A 14,559-nucleotide genomic window follows, 5' to 3' on the forward strand; every position below is an offset into this window, starting at 1 on the left:
CACTTTTACCCCGGGAGTTTCTCTCTCCTTATCTTTATTTCTCTTCTTTTCTTTCTCTTCCTTCTCTCTTTCTCATCTGCTCTCTCACTGTTCAGACTCAAGAACCCCGTGGGATTGCTCAACGGTGGAAGCGCATGGCTCCGATGGGTTGGCGGATGGCTCCGATGGTTTGAATCGGAGCTCCGATCGGCGTGGTATAACTTTTTGTTTCTGGTATGAATCGGAGGTGTGGGTTTCTGTTTATGGGTTTCTGGTATGATTTTTGGAGGTGTGGGTTTTTGTTTATGGGTTTCTGGTATGAATCGGAGTTCCAGATCGGCGTGTGGGTTTTTGTTGTGGGTTCTGGTATGATTTTTGGAGGTGTGGGTTTTTGTTTATGGGTTTCTGGTATGAATCGGAGCTCCAGATCGGCGTGTGGGTTTTTGTTGTGGGTTCTGGTATAAATCGGAGCTCGAGATCGGCGTGGGTTTCTTTGGAGGTGGTGGGTTTTTTTTTTTTTTTTTTTTTTTTTTTTTCAGTTTCGCCGATTGGATGTTGGAGGAGTTGTGTGGAGGAGGACTCTGGAAGGTCGGTGTTGTGGTGGCTGTGCCGTTGATCGGGGTGATTTTTTAGCTTCGCCGACCTGGTGGCTGTGCCGTTGATCGGCGTGTGGGTTTTTTTTTGTAGATCGGCATGTGGAGTCTGAAAGAGAAGGGGTGAAAAGTTCAGTGGGGATAGGTTTGAGAAAAAAAAAAAAGGAAAAAAATATTTTATATTAAAGATATATTATTTTAATGTGTAGAATAGAAAAATAAAAATTTTGATGTTGAGGTATTGAAAAATGGTATGGTATAATTGGTAAAGTAGTTTTTTAGATGGTAAAATAAGATAGAATTAAAAAAAATGAAGGTGGATGCTCTTAGAATCACACAATCAAGCCCTTTTTGTTCATAAAAATAAATAAATAAATAAATAAATAAAAGGGCTACTTTGGTCGACACGGTTTTCCAGTGTGTTGTTTCGGTCCTCCTCTTACTTTCATCAACATTGAAGCGTTTCACACCCACCCTCCAGCTTTCCTCTCTCTTTTTACTTTTAGTGTTCCTTTTTGTCAACTAAGAAGAAATGGCCGAAGCAATCCTCTTTGGCGTTGCACGGAAAATGATTGAAAGTTTGGGATCTGAGATTTTCCAGGAGATTGGATCGCTCTGGGGCGTTAAAGATGAGCTTCAAAACATCAAGAGCGCTGTTTCCAGAATCCAAGCCGTACTTCAGGATGCAGCAGAGCAGCAAAACCACAACCATCAAGTCAGGGACTGGCTCGAGAAGCTCAAGGATGTTGTTTATGATGCTGATGACTTGCTGGGTGAATTCTTCACTGAAGCTTCGCGGCGAAGAGCAATGAGTGGGAATAAAATCAAAAAAGAGGTACGCACTTTTTTTTCAAGTTCAAATCAAGTTGCTTTTCGTATTGAGATGAGTGGTAAAATAAAGGCGATGAGGAAGAAGCTAGATGCCATTGCAAAAGAAAACAGAGACTTCAACTTGAAAGTAAGCCCGCCAGAGAATTATAGCTTGAATATGCAGAGGGAAGAGACTCACTCATTTGTACCTAATGAAAAAGTTATTGGGAGAGAAGGTGATAAAGAGGCCATCATAAAACTATTATTGGAGCCTAATAATGAAGAGAATCTTTCAGTTATTCCCATAGTGGGAATTGGTGGGTTAGGAAAGACCACACTTGCTCAATTTGTCTACAATGACGAGAACGTTGATAAACATTTTGAGCTAAAAATGTGGGTGTGTGTCTCTGATGCGTTTGAGTTGAAAATTATTGTTGAAAAAATAATTGCTTCTGCTGCTTGTAAGAAGCCAGAAGACCTTCATATGGATGAATTGCAAAAGGATCTTCGTGAAAATATTGATAAAAAGAAATACTTACTTGTGTTGGATGATGTGTGGAATGAAAGTCATAACAAATGGGATGAATTGAAGCGTCTTTTAATGGGTGGTGCAGAGGGAAGTAAGATTATAATGACAACACGTTCCAAATTGGTTGCTGAGATTACAAGTCCAGTTTCAATATACACCCTTAAAGGTCTCTCTGAAGACGAATCTTGGTCTTTATTTGAACAAAAAGCATTTAGAAAAGGAGAAGAGACCAACAATCCTAGACTAATAGAAATTGGAAAGGAAATTTTAGTCAGATGTCAGGGGGTACCCCTTGCCATAAAGTCCATTGGAAGTGTATTATGCTTAGACAAAACTGAGCCTAAATGGTCACGTGTCAAGGATAATGTGCTTACAAATATACTTCAACCCGGGGATGACATATTTCCAATCCTAAAGTTGAGTTATGATAATTTGCCCTCACATTTAAAGAGTTGCTTTGCTTATTGCTCTGTGTTTCCAAAAGATTGTGAGATAGAAAAGGAAATGGTGGTGCGACTATGGATAGCACAAGGGTTTATCCAATTGTCAAACACAAAACAATTAGAGGAGGTTGCTAATGAGTACTTCAAGAATCTGCTTTGGAGGTCCTTCTTTGAAGAAGTAGAGGACGAGTTTGGAAATTTAAAATACAAAATGCATGATCTAATTCATGATCTTGCAGAATTGGTTGCAATGGTAGACTGCAAGCACGTTGATAGGGACAGCAAAAATGTTGATGTTGATGAAAAAATTCGTCATGTATCTTGTCCATGTATTATTCGCTCCTCTTTGAATGAGACTTTAAGCTTATTGGTTAAAGTAAAAAAAATACGTACGTTTCTTCGAACATCAAATTACTTCAATGAGCTAGATGAGTCAATGTTGAATACAATTACTTCGAATTTCAGAAGCTTGCGTGCATTAGGTATAGGTGGGTTGAGGATCACAAGGGTGCCAAATTCTATAGGGAACTTAATACATCTCAAATACCTTGATCTTTCTAGAAGCAGTATTATCACTCTCCCTGAAGCTATTACTAGACTATGGAATTTGCAAACACTGAAAGTCTTTTCATGCGGGAGTCTTAAAGAATTACCTAAAGACATAAAAGAGTTAGTCAACCTCAGGCACCTTGATGACAAGAAATGTGGTGCTTTGAATAATATGCCTCGTGGATTAGGGCAACTGACTTGTCTTCAAACATTACCATTATTTGTTGTGAGCAAGGACTCTTCTTCCACCTCCAAGCACGTTGGTGGCCTAGGCGAATTAAACCAGCTAAACAACATCAGAGGAACACTAAAGATCACACATTTGGAGCGACTAGAGGATGCTAACTCAGAATGCAAGGCTGCAAATATAAGTGGAAAACAGCATCTTGAAGAGCTGAAGTTAAGATGGGATCAAGAAGGTAATATTAATAATGACGATGAGAAGTCATTAGATGGCCTCCAACCACATCAAAATCTCAAATATTTGTCGGTGCGAGGGTACGGGGGAGTGAGGTTTTCTAGTTGGCTTTCTTTGCTCGCCAATCTGGTTGAAATAAATATATTCAATGGTGAAAGATGTCAACATTTGCCACGGTTATCTCAACTCCCCTCTCTACAATCTCTACGGCTTTTTCATATGAAGGATTTGGAGTACATGTCAGATGGTGATATAAGCGAGGAGGTACCTGCTTCATCCACAGGGTCGTCAACACCATTCTTCCCATTGTTGAAGTCACTCTCAATCGAATATTGCCCTAAGCTGAAGGGATGGTGGAGGAGTGCATCAATGCAAGATCATCATCACCACTCATTGCCTTCATTTCCTTGTCTTTCTTATTTAGATATTTTCGATTGTCCTAATCTGACTTCCATGCCTCTATTTCCATATCTTGAAGAAAGTTTATATCTGTATAATGTTAGCTTCGTGCCTTTGCAAGAGACAATGGCAATGGCTTCGTTGCTGCCCCCCTCATCCCCTCTTTCTAAATTAAAGATTATGACTGTGTCTTTTAGAGAGGATGAAGTACCTCTGCTAGATGACTGGCCGTCAAATCTAATGTCTCTCAAGAAATTAGATATCTGGTGTTGCCCTGGACTAACATCTCTACCTGAAGCTGTGCGATATCTCACCTCCCTCCGTTCTTTGGCTTTCCAAGAACTTCCGAAACTGGAGTCTCTCCCTGCAAGTCTTCAACATCTTACCAACCTGCAAGACCTCTACATTATAGACTGTCCCAGTTTGACGATTTTGCCGGAGTGGATTAGCAAGCTCACATCACTTGAAACACTTGGAATTGATAGATGCCCTAATTTGGCATCACTTCCTGATGGATTGCAATGTCTTAGGTCTTTACAAAGGCTAAAAATTGAAGATTGTCCTCTCTTAGAAAAAAGGTGCGAAAAAGGAACCGGTGAGGATTGGTCCAATATTGCTCACATTCCCAATATTAACCATACATGCGAATTCATTGATTTTTCTAAGGTACATTCTCTAATCTCAATCCTCTGGTGCAATCAAAGGAAACAAAATAAAATTTTTGGAATCCTATTTTTTAGGTTTTGTTGATTTCCAAACTAATAAAACCTTTTAAAAATTTTTTAAAATTTTATTTATTGTATTTACTTTTATTTTATAAATTTTTTTTTTGGATTTCCAATATATTCAACCATGGTATATAATTGAATTGGGTTCGGTTTAGTGAAGCTTTGGGTTTTGTTGAGTTTTAAAAATCATAAATTTTTAATTTGTCAGCAACCAAACTGTTGAATTTTGTTCCTGTGCTCTACTTTAATTACGTTAAAGTACATGTTGTGTTCTGTTAACAGTATTTTCGGGCCAAGCAGAAGAATTAAAAATATATATATATATTCTGTGGAAATATGGTGATGGGATGCATTGCTTGGATACTTTCAGGATTTGGGAAGCTAATGTAGCTAAGGTACTTGGTTAGACTCATCTATCAATTGTTATTCATTTCTGATTTCTCTGATTTGTGACATTCAACACTATGGTGGTTGAATTAATCGATTTCCTTCCAAATCAAAGAATCTAAGCAGTAGTATTACGAAGTCAGCAATAGGGAACAGATAGGGTCAATATAACATTGCTCACTTCCCAGAGTTGGGAGGGGATGACTGGGTTCTTCTTCAGTGTTTTCACACACATTAATTATTAATCCTAATCCTTCTTAGAAGCTCAAATGCTAATGATGTTAATTCCTTCATTGTTTGTGTGTTGTGATGACTTCTCACTTTATTCAATCCTGGATGTGGAACAAATTGGAAGCTTATAAAAAAATGACGTGTAAATATCTGAGCATATCCGGAACCTTATGGATAATGGACAAGTGCAACTAGTTAACAGCTTAGGTGATTATCTTGTTTAGTGTTTATTATTTTTTTCCCTCACATAAGATTTAAAATACTAGATATGATTCACACACCCAAGAGGAAAGATGCATTAATCCTCTGTTTGTTTACTCTTGTGAATTCTCTCATCAAATGCAGAGTTCTTCTCTATACACTAAACTGACATAAACATAATATTAGAAACTTTGTTATTTGTTCTGTTCCTCACTTATTGGAATGATGCCAGGCAGAAATTGGTGGGAAATGGTCCAAGACAGCAGAAATACAGAGATTTAAATGTATTGCAGAAGGATGATGTGGTCCAGAATGTTCCTATAGGTCCTTTTTCCTTTAAAATTCAATCCTCTATATTAATCAAGTATTGAACTTATTCTTGTTTCCCTCAATTAAAATCTGTTTCCCTCAATTAAAAGTAGAAGCAATTTATTCACCATTTGATTTTGTGTGCAGAATATTAAAAAACGTGGCATATAAAAACAGACAAGAGTTGGTGATGCTCCATAGCGAATGCGTACTGTAATTATGTAGCCACAAATAAAAGTATGTGCGGTGAATCTTATATCTATTAGTTTGGCATGAATAAAGATCACAGCCTGACATTAATTGTTTGAGCTGTTCCTTTTCAAGGATGTCTTCATCATGTGCGCATCAGTCTTTTGTTCATATTGAAATATTGCAAAGCTAATCAGGTATAAATTACTAACTCGCTATAATTATTTTTAAGCAAAACAGATTGGCCATGATTCTCAGTTTGATGCTTTCTACTTTGTAATGTGCTTCGCTCTTTAACTATATGAATCATAGAATTAGTAATTATGATATTCTCTTCCAATATAACTATAATCAATTATTTACTTTTTATCTCATTATTGTTTTTGGGGAAGGAAAGAATTGTTTTTCACTGTTAGAATTATGGCTAAATGATTAAATTCACCATTACCTAATAGCTTAAGCTTTTGGGAGAATTAGTAATTTATCATGGTCTTAGAGCACGAGATCCTAAGTTCAATCCCTAGCTTTATTCTATATCTTATTTAAAATGTAAAAAATCTCACTTTATCATTCACTTTGGCATATGCTTCACAATTCCAATATTTTGAATTTATTGAAAAAAAGAAAAGAAAAAATAAGGTAAAAGAAGAAAAAAAAAAACTTGAGATCTGGTGTCAGTTGGTCAGAGGGATTTAACTCCACTGTTTCTTACATTCATGTATCTGTTTTCTAAATTCACTTTGAATTTATCAAATACCAGTCTGGCTCCCTTCATTCTTCCTTTTTGTTTTAGATTTAGTGATCAGTTATTGGATTCTGTATGCAGGAGCTTGAATTTCGAAAATATGAGTATACTAGCAGGTAATGGGAATTTGCTGCAGGCTACATATATATATATATATATATATATATATATATTAATTTTATATAAATTTTGGAAATGTGAATGCAAGACTGTAGAACAAGTATTATTTTCCTCTCTTTTCCTTTTTTAATTTAATTCTCAAACTTATTTTTGATAGGTTGGAGATGAACACTGCAGCTTGGTGTCAGCAACAAGATTACTACCTAGCCTCAATTAGAGCTTAATTTCAGGGTAACTGATTCTTGGACTTCTCAACAACCCTGTGAAACATAAGCTTTATGTTCATTTCAAAAGATTGCAAATATTTATGTTAGTGTAGTTGTTTTACTAGTTAAAAAAGTTTGTGGTGAATTTTTTTTAATGTTTTTCCTATTCTAATTTTTTTTTTACTATGTACATAACAGTACTTAAAAGCATCAGTTTAAAAATTACTTACTTAAAAGAACTATCATGAGAAATATTTTACCTGGGACAAACTTGTCAATTACAACAATGTTGTGAGTCCTAATGTTTGTTAGTTTCTCTTCTTCTAAAGTCCAGATGTGTATGTGCTTAACTTAGTGTCAAAGCAATCAGTTCATAGTGCCTGAGTGATTGGTACAACTTACTAAAAAAGAATTAAGTGATTGTCAATTTTATTATTCATATTAGACTGACTTGCTGTTGGTACAGGGCAAAAAAAGTGTGATCTTCTCAATCAGATGGCTTTTAGGACTTCCTTGATCAAGGTTTGTTTCTTCGGTGATTCTACTCTGTAAGCATGCAATACTCGTCTTTTAAGTATCCTTACATTCTTGCATATACTTGGCATGCCATAAAGTTATAATCTAGCCATGGACAATTTAACTATATGAAATCTATGAAATATCATTTGAATCAAGCATAGAAATTCACGGGTGGTCAAAAATCTTTCAAAGTGAATCCTATATAACAATATCTATTGAATGGAGAGAAATTTTTTTTTTAAAATTTTTAAAAAATTTGGAAACCAAATAAAAATTTATAACCAATGCCCATATACAAATAACACATTTTTCATGTTACAAAAAAAAAAAAAAGAAAAAAGAAAAAAAAGACCTTTCATGCATGGTTTCTTTTCTAAATATGTTTTCCAATTATGTTCACATTTCCTGGTAGTGGAGCTTGTTGTCTTGATGATAATGGATTTGAGCACAAGTCCACAGAAGAAATATTCCGTTTAACAACTTATTCTTTAAATGCCCATGCAAGAATCTGCTTTTAAGGTGAAGGTGAGACCCTTGCACAATTCTACTGAACAAATTTCTTTTGTTTCTACCTGAACTCTTGTGTCGATACTTGTTCGTCTTAGAAATATGTGGAAATTTCCTATAGGAAAAAAAATTTCTGTGCAAGCAAACATAAAAGCTTTCTTCCAACGGTACTGTCTAGAAGCAGGTTTCAGATACCAAGAGAAAGTGCACCTTCGGGTTTAATTAGATGTAATTGACATAACTATATATTTCCTTTCAAATTATGAAATCAGTCTCAATTGGTTAACAAATAGATTAGAGTAAATCCTAATTCTTTTCCATCCAAAGGATATTCTATTTATCAGACGACTTGCATATGGAGTTATCAAATGATTTCATTTGTCATACTGGTGAGGAGCATAGAAAATGATTCATGCTGCTGATCTTTTCCTACTGGAAGTGTCATCTAATTGTACCACATGTATTTATTTTACTTTTAAGATGAATTCGATTTGATTGTAAGATTTTTATGTCTTTTGATATAAATTAACTAGCTGGTATGCTAGCCAAACCGCTTGCTTCTTCAGTTTTTTTTTTTTTAATCTTTTACTTTGCCTCCAACACTATTGTAATTGGTTTTCTCTTTTATGGCATGTTCTGTATCCATTGCTCTCTCTCTCTCTCTCTCTCTCTCTCTCTCTCTCTATGTATATATATATATATATATATATATATATATATATATATATATTTATATTGTTTTGTAGGATCCAAACAAGAAAGAGTTTAAGATGTTTCCTATGTTATTCTCTCAAAGTTTTTATAGCATGAACAACTTGCGGTGTTGAAGGAATTACTGAATATTTTATATCAATAGCTATTTTTTAATAGGTGTTTGACAACTTTAGGTTTAGGTTAAATGGGTAACAACTTTAATTTTGGTAATTTTTGCTTTCTAAATTACTAATAGTGATTTATCATGTTAAATTGGTAGTTTATTTGTATATTAATCAGCTACAATGTTGTAATGTCATTTATTTTTTCTTTCTAATTTGTGAGGTTTGATTCAAATAATTTTGAATAAATCCTTTGAAATCAAATTCAATACAAAATTTTTTTTGTTAAGAGACTTTGTAAGGCTAAGGGGAGTTCGAAGATAATATAAGTTTTGGCCTCATATAATAATATACTTATATTGTGAGCTTTAGTTGCTACAAGTAGTATTGTAGTAACTTAGATATGAAGCTCTAGATGTAACACAAACTGCTAAGAATAATGACATTCACTAATATTTGTCTTTTAATTTAAATGGTATTTTGCATAATTGCTTACTATTCATTAGATTTCATTTTCAGTAAATTATTTCTTGGAGGTTCTTTGTGGTTTTCTGAAATGATCAAGCATTTCAAAAGTCACCAATAAAGGTCCTTGCTAGTATCAAGTTATTTGGAAATATACCTTACAGGGCCACAAAACCAAGAAAATAATCTTCACTTTACAAGCACAGTTCTTCGAATTGATTTTGTACCTGTTGTTTGCAGTATCCAAATTGGCACTTCACACAAGAAGCTATGATGATAAGAGAATATTTATGAATGACATAAAAAAAAATTCACATATATACTGTTTAAATTTCATTGGGCATTGTAATCAATAAAACCATGATTGTAAACCAACTTATTAAAATGGTGGCCATGCAAAATAGTACAGCCCAACAGGAAATTCACCGGATTTAAATTGCACCTAAGATCTTAATGAACAATTAACTTAAGCTATTCAGGTTAAAAACTAATGGGCATAGAAATATCCTCTCAATGATTTGAAACGACTACGACTACAATTTTTCTCAACTATAAATCACAGCTTACATGTCATAGACCTCACTCAATGCTCTACCTGATGGCAAGCTTATTTTTTAGCATCAAAAGGGGCTAAGGATATCTGTTGCCTCAAGAATAGGCTCTAGGTGGCATCCCCTCCATGTCTTTTGTTGATTTTGTTGATCCTCTATCCTTTTGAGTTGTATTCTTTTAGCAGGGCTAGTACACACTTTATGTCTTTCCATCTTTTTTCTAATAAAGTTTTACTTAATTAAAAAAAAAATTATTACACTGGACTTTGATGAGTATCTCTAATTGATCCTGGTTACATGTCAAAATTCTCACATAAATACAATTCTCAAAACGATAATTATTTGGGGATAATCATTATCTTGAAACAAAAACAAACAAAGTTTAACCTGTGTAGCACATTCATAGCTTAGAACCAACAATTCCACTACAAAGAGACCTATTACTCAAAAAAAGAAGAAGCGACTCAAGAAGCAACAGTGCTGTTCCTTATATCATTTCCCTAAGGTACATGGATTAATGAACTGAAAGATGATTATAGAAAAGATGAAAGTCTCAAGGGCACTATCACAGCCTTCATGGCTGGAGACAACAGTCACAAAGGGTTCTCAATTATCCATGTAGGGCCGGCCTTAGACATTTTGGAGCCTTAGACGAGAATTAAAAATAGGACATTTTTTATACGTATATATTAATTAAATTAATATTTATTTAAGATTTATATATTATGATATATTTCATTTAAAATCTATTTTTCTTGCATTTTGATATGCAAATTGACTAATTAAATTTTTGTATTCAAGTTCTTCTAACATCTCATTATTTTCATTTTCTTCTAAATTATTTTGAAGTTCATTATCAAGATTTGTTGTCTTGCAAAATTGAACATCATTGTTATCTTGCAATTGTATCATTTCATTATCTTCTAACTATTTTTAGTGAATTTCTTGCTCATTTGTGATATTTTCATCTAAATTTTGTGTTGTATTTTGTTTATTACTAATAACAAATTTATCCATTGATTCTTTTGAGACTCAATTAATTTTTTTTTTCTTTTTTTACGTTTTTCATATCCAGATGCATATTTTCTAATAGATATTTCTAATTAAACAATATATTTATAAATACTAAAATAAAAAATAACTTTCAAGTATAGAGCAAATGAGAAATAGAACCTTAATTATATAAAAAGTATTGTTGTAGTTTCACCGAACAATAACAAATTTTTAGCAATCTCAACCTGCATAAATAAAGACTTATTCAATATATTACCACTACCTAATATATATATAAACACAAGATTGAAATTAAAAAAAAAAAGAAAAAGAAGCACAAGCATAACAAAAATTTAAGCACACCCATAACACAAGACTTATTAGAGCATCTCGAATGGCTTCTTTAAAGCCAATTTAGAGAGAAAACACCCCAAAAACCCACTCCAACAGCTTCTCCTTCTCCATTTTTTAGATTCGAATTACTACAGTGCTTCTCTACAAGTAGAGAACATTGCAGCGTTTACTATTCATCCTTCAAACATTTTTAGCTATTATAATAATCAGCTATTGACTAAAAAATGTTGGAAGATATGTAGTTAAAAAAAGAATAAAGAATGAATGAAAAAATAATATTTAAAAGAGATGGAGAAAAGGATAGAGAATCTGTTGAAAAGTGTATTTGAAAAAATAAGTAAGTAAAAATTAAATATCACTGTTCACTGTTCAGACCGTACAAAAAAATTAGATCAGTTGCTAAAGATGCTCTTAATAAGACCTACCCACAAGACAAATCTTATCTAACATCTTATATCTATAACCCAAAAAAAAAAAAAAAAAAACACCTTGAAGTTGAAGGCCCAAAAAAACGTGCAGGAGGCAGGCCCAATCCCAATCTTTTTATCTTAACAGATACAATGAATAGAAAGCCTAAAGCTTTCAGCCTGAAAGCCAAGCGCCCAAATACCTGATACGCAGAAATCAGTAACGCATAAAACCTAGAGCAGAGGCGCAGAGCATTGAGCAGTTGAGAGAGGCGGAGAGCAGAGAATCAGAGAAGGAATGAGAGAGAGGCTGAGAAAGCTTGCTTGAGCCTTGAGATAGGAGAGGCGGAGAGCAGAGAGAAAGAATCAAAGATGCAGAGCAACGGTAAAACTAAAAATTTTAGGGATTTGAGTTGTTTTTTTTGTTTTGATTTGTAATTGTTTTTTGGTTAATCTCCTAGACTGGATTTATAGTTTAACTTGTTAATTTTTGGTTTGTCTAGAGAACAATAATGTTATTTTTGGGCCATAATTTTATTTAGAATCAATGTTTAATTGAATTTACCACAATTTTTGTTTTTTTGTTTTTAATTAAAAAGATCCATAGTGAGTGATAGGGGATTCTACCTTCACTGGAGTTGTTCAAGCTACAGGTACTGTTCTTGCAATGTCTACTGCCTATCATCCACAAACAGATGGGCAAACTGAAATAATTAACAAGGGAGTGGTGCATTATCCAAGATGCTATGCTGGTGAACATTGCAAGCAATGGTGAACAATGAACATGGCTGCCTTTTACAGAGTTTTGGTACAATTCCAACTTCTACGCTTCAACTATGTTGATAGAATATGTTCCTTTCAATTCAAACTTCAAAGCTTGAGGTTGTAGATGCTCACTTGAGAACCAGGGAGGCTATTCTCAAGCATAATATTATAGCAGCATAGAGAGTGTGTTGCTGGTGATTGGGTGTTCCTTAGATTAGTGCCCCTATAAGCACAAATCACTAGCAACTAGAAGCAGAAGTGGCTTATAAGCTGTTCTTGCCATTTCACTCCAAAACTCATCCGGTATCTTCCTTAAAACCTAAGCTAGGTAGTCATGTTGTTCCCCTACCTACTCTGCCTCTGGTGGAAAAGGACGATGAAATTTGGCCCAAGCCTAAAACTATTTTGCAAAGGAGAATGAAGAAGTGCAAAAAATTTGGCCCAAGCCTAGAAATTTTTGTACTTGTTAATAATTTGGCATTACTCTCGCGTGCATATATATATATATATATATATATGGCAATTACCAAGTAGCCAAACAAATGCTAACAGTGACTTCTAGTTGAAGGCATTTCATATTTCAGGCACCGTCTCTCTCTCTTTCTCTAGAAATTTCTAGAATTTCTCATGCAATCTTTCTCTCTGGAATTCTCTAAGAGCTTCCTTTGCATAAGTTAATCTCATCAGCCATTATTTACAAGATGTCTAGGTTGGAGAAAGGCATTAATTTATGCGAATAAAAAGGAGAAAGCTACAAGCTTCAAGTCGGTTTCTTAACCGACATACATCCTAGTATAAATAGATGTAATGAGGTGTGTGAGAGATTTGTGGAATAAGGTGAAGTGTCAGTGAAGAGAAATACTTGTGTGAAGTGAGGTGAAGCCGTGAAGTGAAGCGTGTGCTATAAAGCTCCAAGTGTTCTAGAGTGTGAAGTAAAGCAAAGTCAAAATAAGTATCTTAGTGTCAGTAGTGTCATAGAGTTGGTGTGTCCCGTAAAAGTTAGCATGTTGGGATTGTATGAAGCCTTGCTGTGTCGTGTTATATGAGTCTAGTATGTGTGTCATACGTGGGAGCCCACACAAGGCTTTCCATTAGTCAAGTGTTCTAATTCAAAGAGTAAAGTTTTAAATAAAAGATTTTACTAACATGTATCTTAAAGGCACACAATAGTATACTATTTTCGAAAAAAAATTTATCGAGAATTAAAAAAGCTTCTCGATAAAAATTTTTCAAAAATAGATTTGTTAATGCATGCCTTTAAGATATATATTAACCGGACTCTTAAATAAAAGGTCTTTATTCGGTCTTTGTTCAATAATTTAGTATAAGAGCTTTTGTCAACTAAGCAAAATTTACTCCATAGAGGATTAAAAGGGTAGGATTATTATTATTGAAGTAAAAGGTTGAGAGACCTAATAAATTGTGACGATCTTACCCAGACATTATCATAGAGTTATCCACTAAAAAACCAATACTTGAGGGGCCTAAATAGGTGCATATGTTTCTCTAAGTGAATTAAGATGTATGTTAAAACTACAACTTCAACCCCACCCAAGACATTAGTGATTTCAGGCAATGATAGTGTCACGCCATTATCCTTTAAATATTCAAACATAACACTTACCACATGCCAAGAACCCTAAAACTACTGGACAACGAACCTTGTGTAATAAAAGAGTAGCATTTTAGAAGGAACTCTTAGTGTCTGTTTATTTCCACTTTTTCAACCTAAAAAAGCACGTTTTGAAAAAAGCAAATACAAAGTTTATTTGGTAAGGTATAAGACGCAACGTTTTGAAAAAATGTACGTTTTGGGTTTGTGAAGAAAATGCGCAAAACCAACGTTTTGGAAAAAGGAGCTCAGAGCTCCATTTTGGAAAAAACTCATGCGGGTTGAGCAATCATATTGTTGAACTCTGGGTGAAATTACCAAATTGCCCTTCACGCCATTCCTCATTCCTTTTCAAATGGAGTACGGATGAGTTCTTGAGGACGGATGAGTAATTGGCCATCCTACACAAGGGTTTCTTGCGGTAGCTCTGTGGATGGATGAGTTCTTGCAGAGGAAAAAAAAAAGAAAGAAAGAAAGAAGGAGAGCTTTGTGGAACATCCTGGAGTATGGAGGAAGTGGCTGGGAAAAAGAAAGGAAATAAGGAAAAAAAGAAAAGAGTGAGGGTATGTGGGTGGAGGAGAAAAAAAGAGAGGGGAAAAAAAAGGAAAAAAAAAAAAAGGAAAAAAGAAGGAAATGCTATCACAATATTTTCACAATACCTTTACAATAAATTTTAAGTGGTAAGTTATTATTAGCTAATATTGGTGAGAAAAAAATAATTTATTTAGAAAGAAA

At 34.2% G+C, this 14,559-nt stretch overlaps 1 protein-coding gene and 1 long non-coding RNA gene across 2 annotated transcripts; both read left to right on the forward strand.

The window, feature by feature from the left end:
* Positions 1–984: 984 nt before the first annotated feature.
* On the forward strand, positions 985–4,671 carry LOC142644491 (disease resistance protein RGA2-like). The gene is made up of 2 exons (XM_075819087.1): positions 985–4,386; positions 4,657–4,671. The coding sequence occupies exons 1-2, from the start codon at positions 1,105–1,107 to the stop codon at positions 4,669–4,671; spliced, it is 3,297 nt and encodes a 1,098-aa protein (XP_075675202.1). The 5' UTR covers positions 985–1,104.
* Positions 4,672–5,819: 1,148 nt separating this feature from the next.
* Positions 5,820–7,577, forward strand: LOC142643000 (uncharacterized). Its single transcript, XR_012845788.1, has 4 exons — positions 5,820–5,962; positions 6,592–6,626; positions 6,788–6,861; positions 7,303–7,577. It is a non-coding gene; the product is annotated as an uncharacterized LOC142643000 (long non-coding RNA).
* The last annotated feature ends 6,982 nt before the right edge of the window (positions 7,578–14,559 follow it).

Source organism: Castanea sativa, chromosome 7 (genome assembly GCF_040712315.1).
Source record: "Castanea sativa cultivar Marrone di Chiusa Pesio chromosome 7, ASM4071231v1".
In the NCBI taxonomy this organism is placed as follows: domain Eukaryota; kingdom Viridiplantae; phylum Streptophyta; class Magnoliopsida; order Fagales; family Fagaceae; genus Castanea; species Castanea sativa.

Coding starts and splice junctions, on each gene's coding strand:
- LOC142644491 (XM_075819087.1), top strand. CDS start 1,105: ATGGCCGAAGCAATCCTCTTTGGCGTTGCACGGAAAATGATTGAAAGT.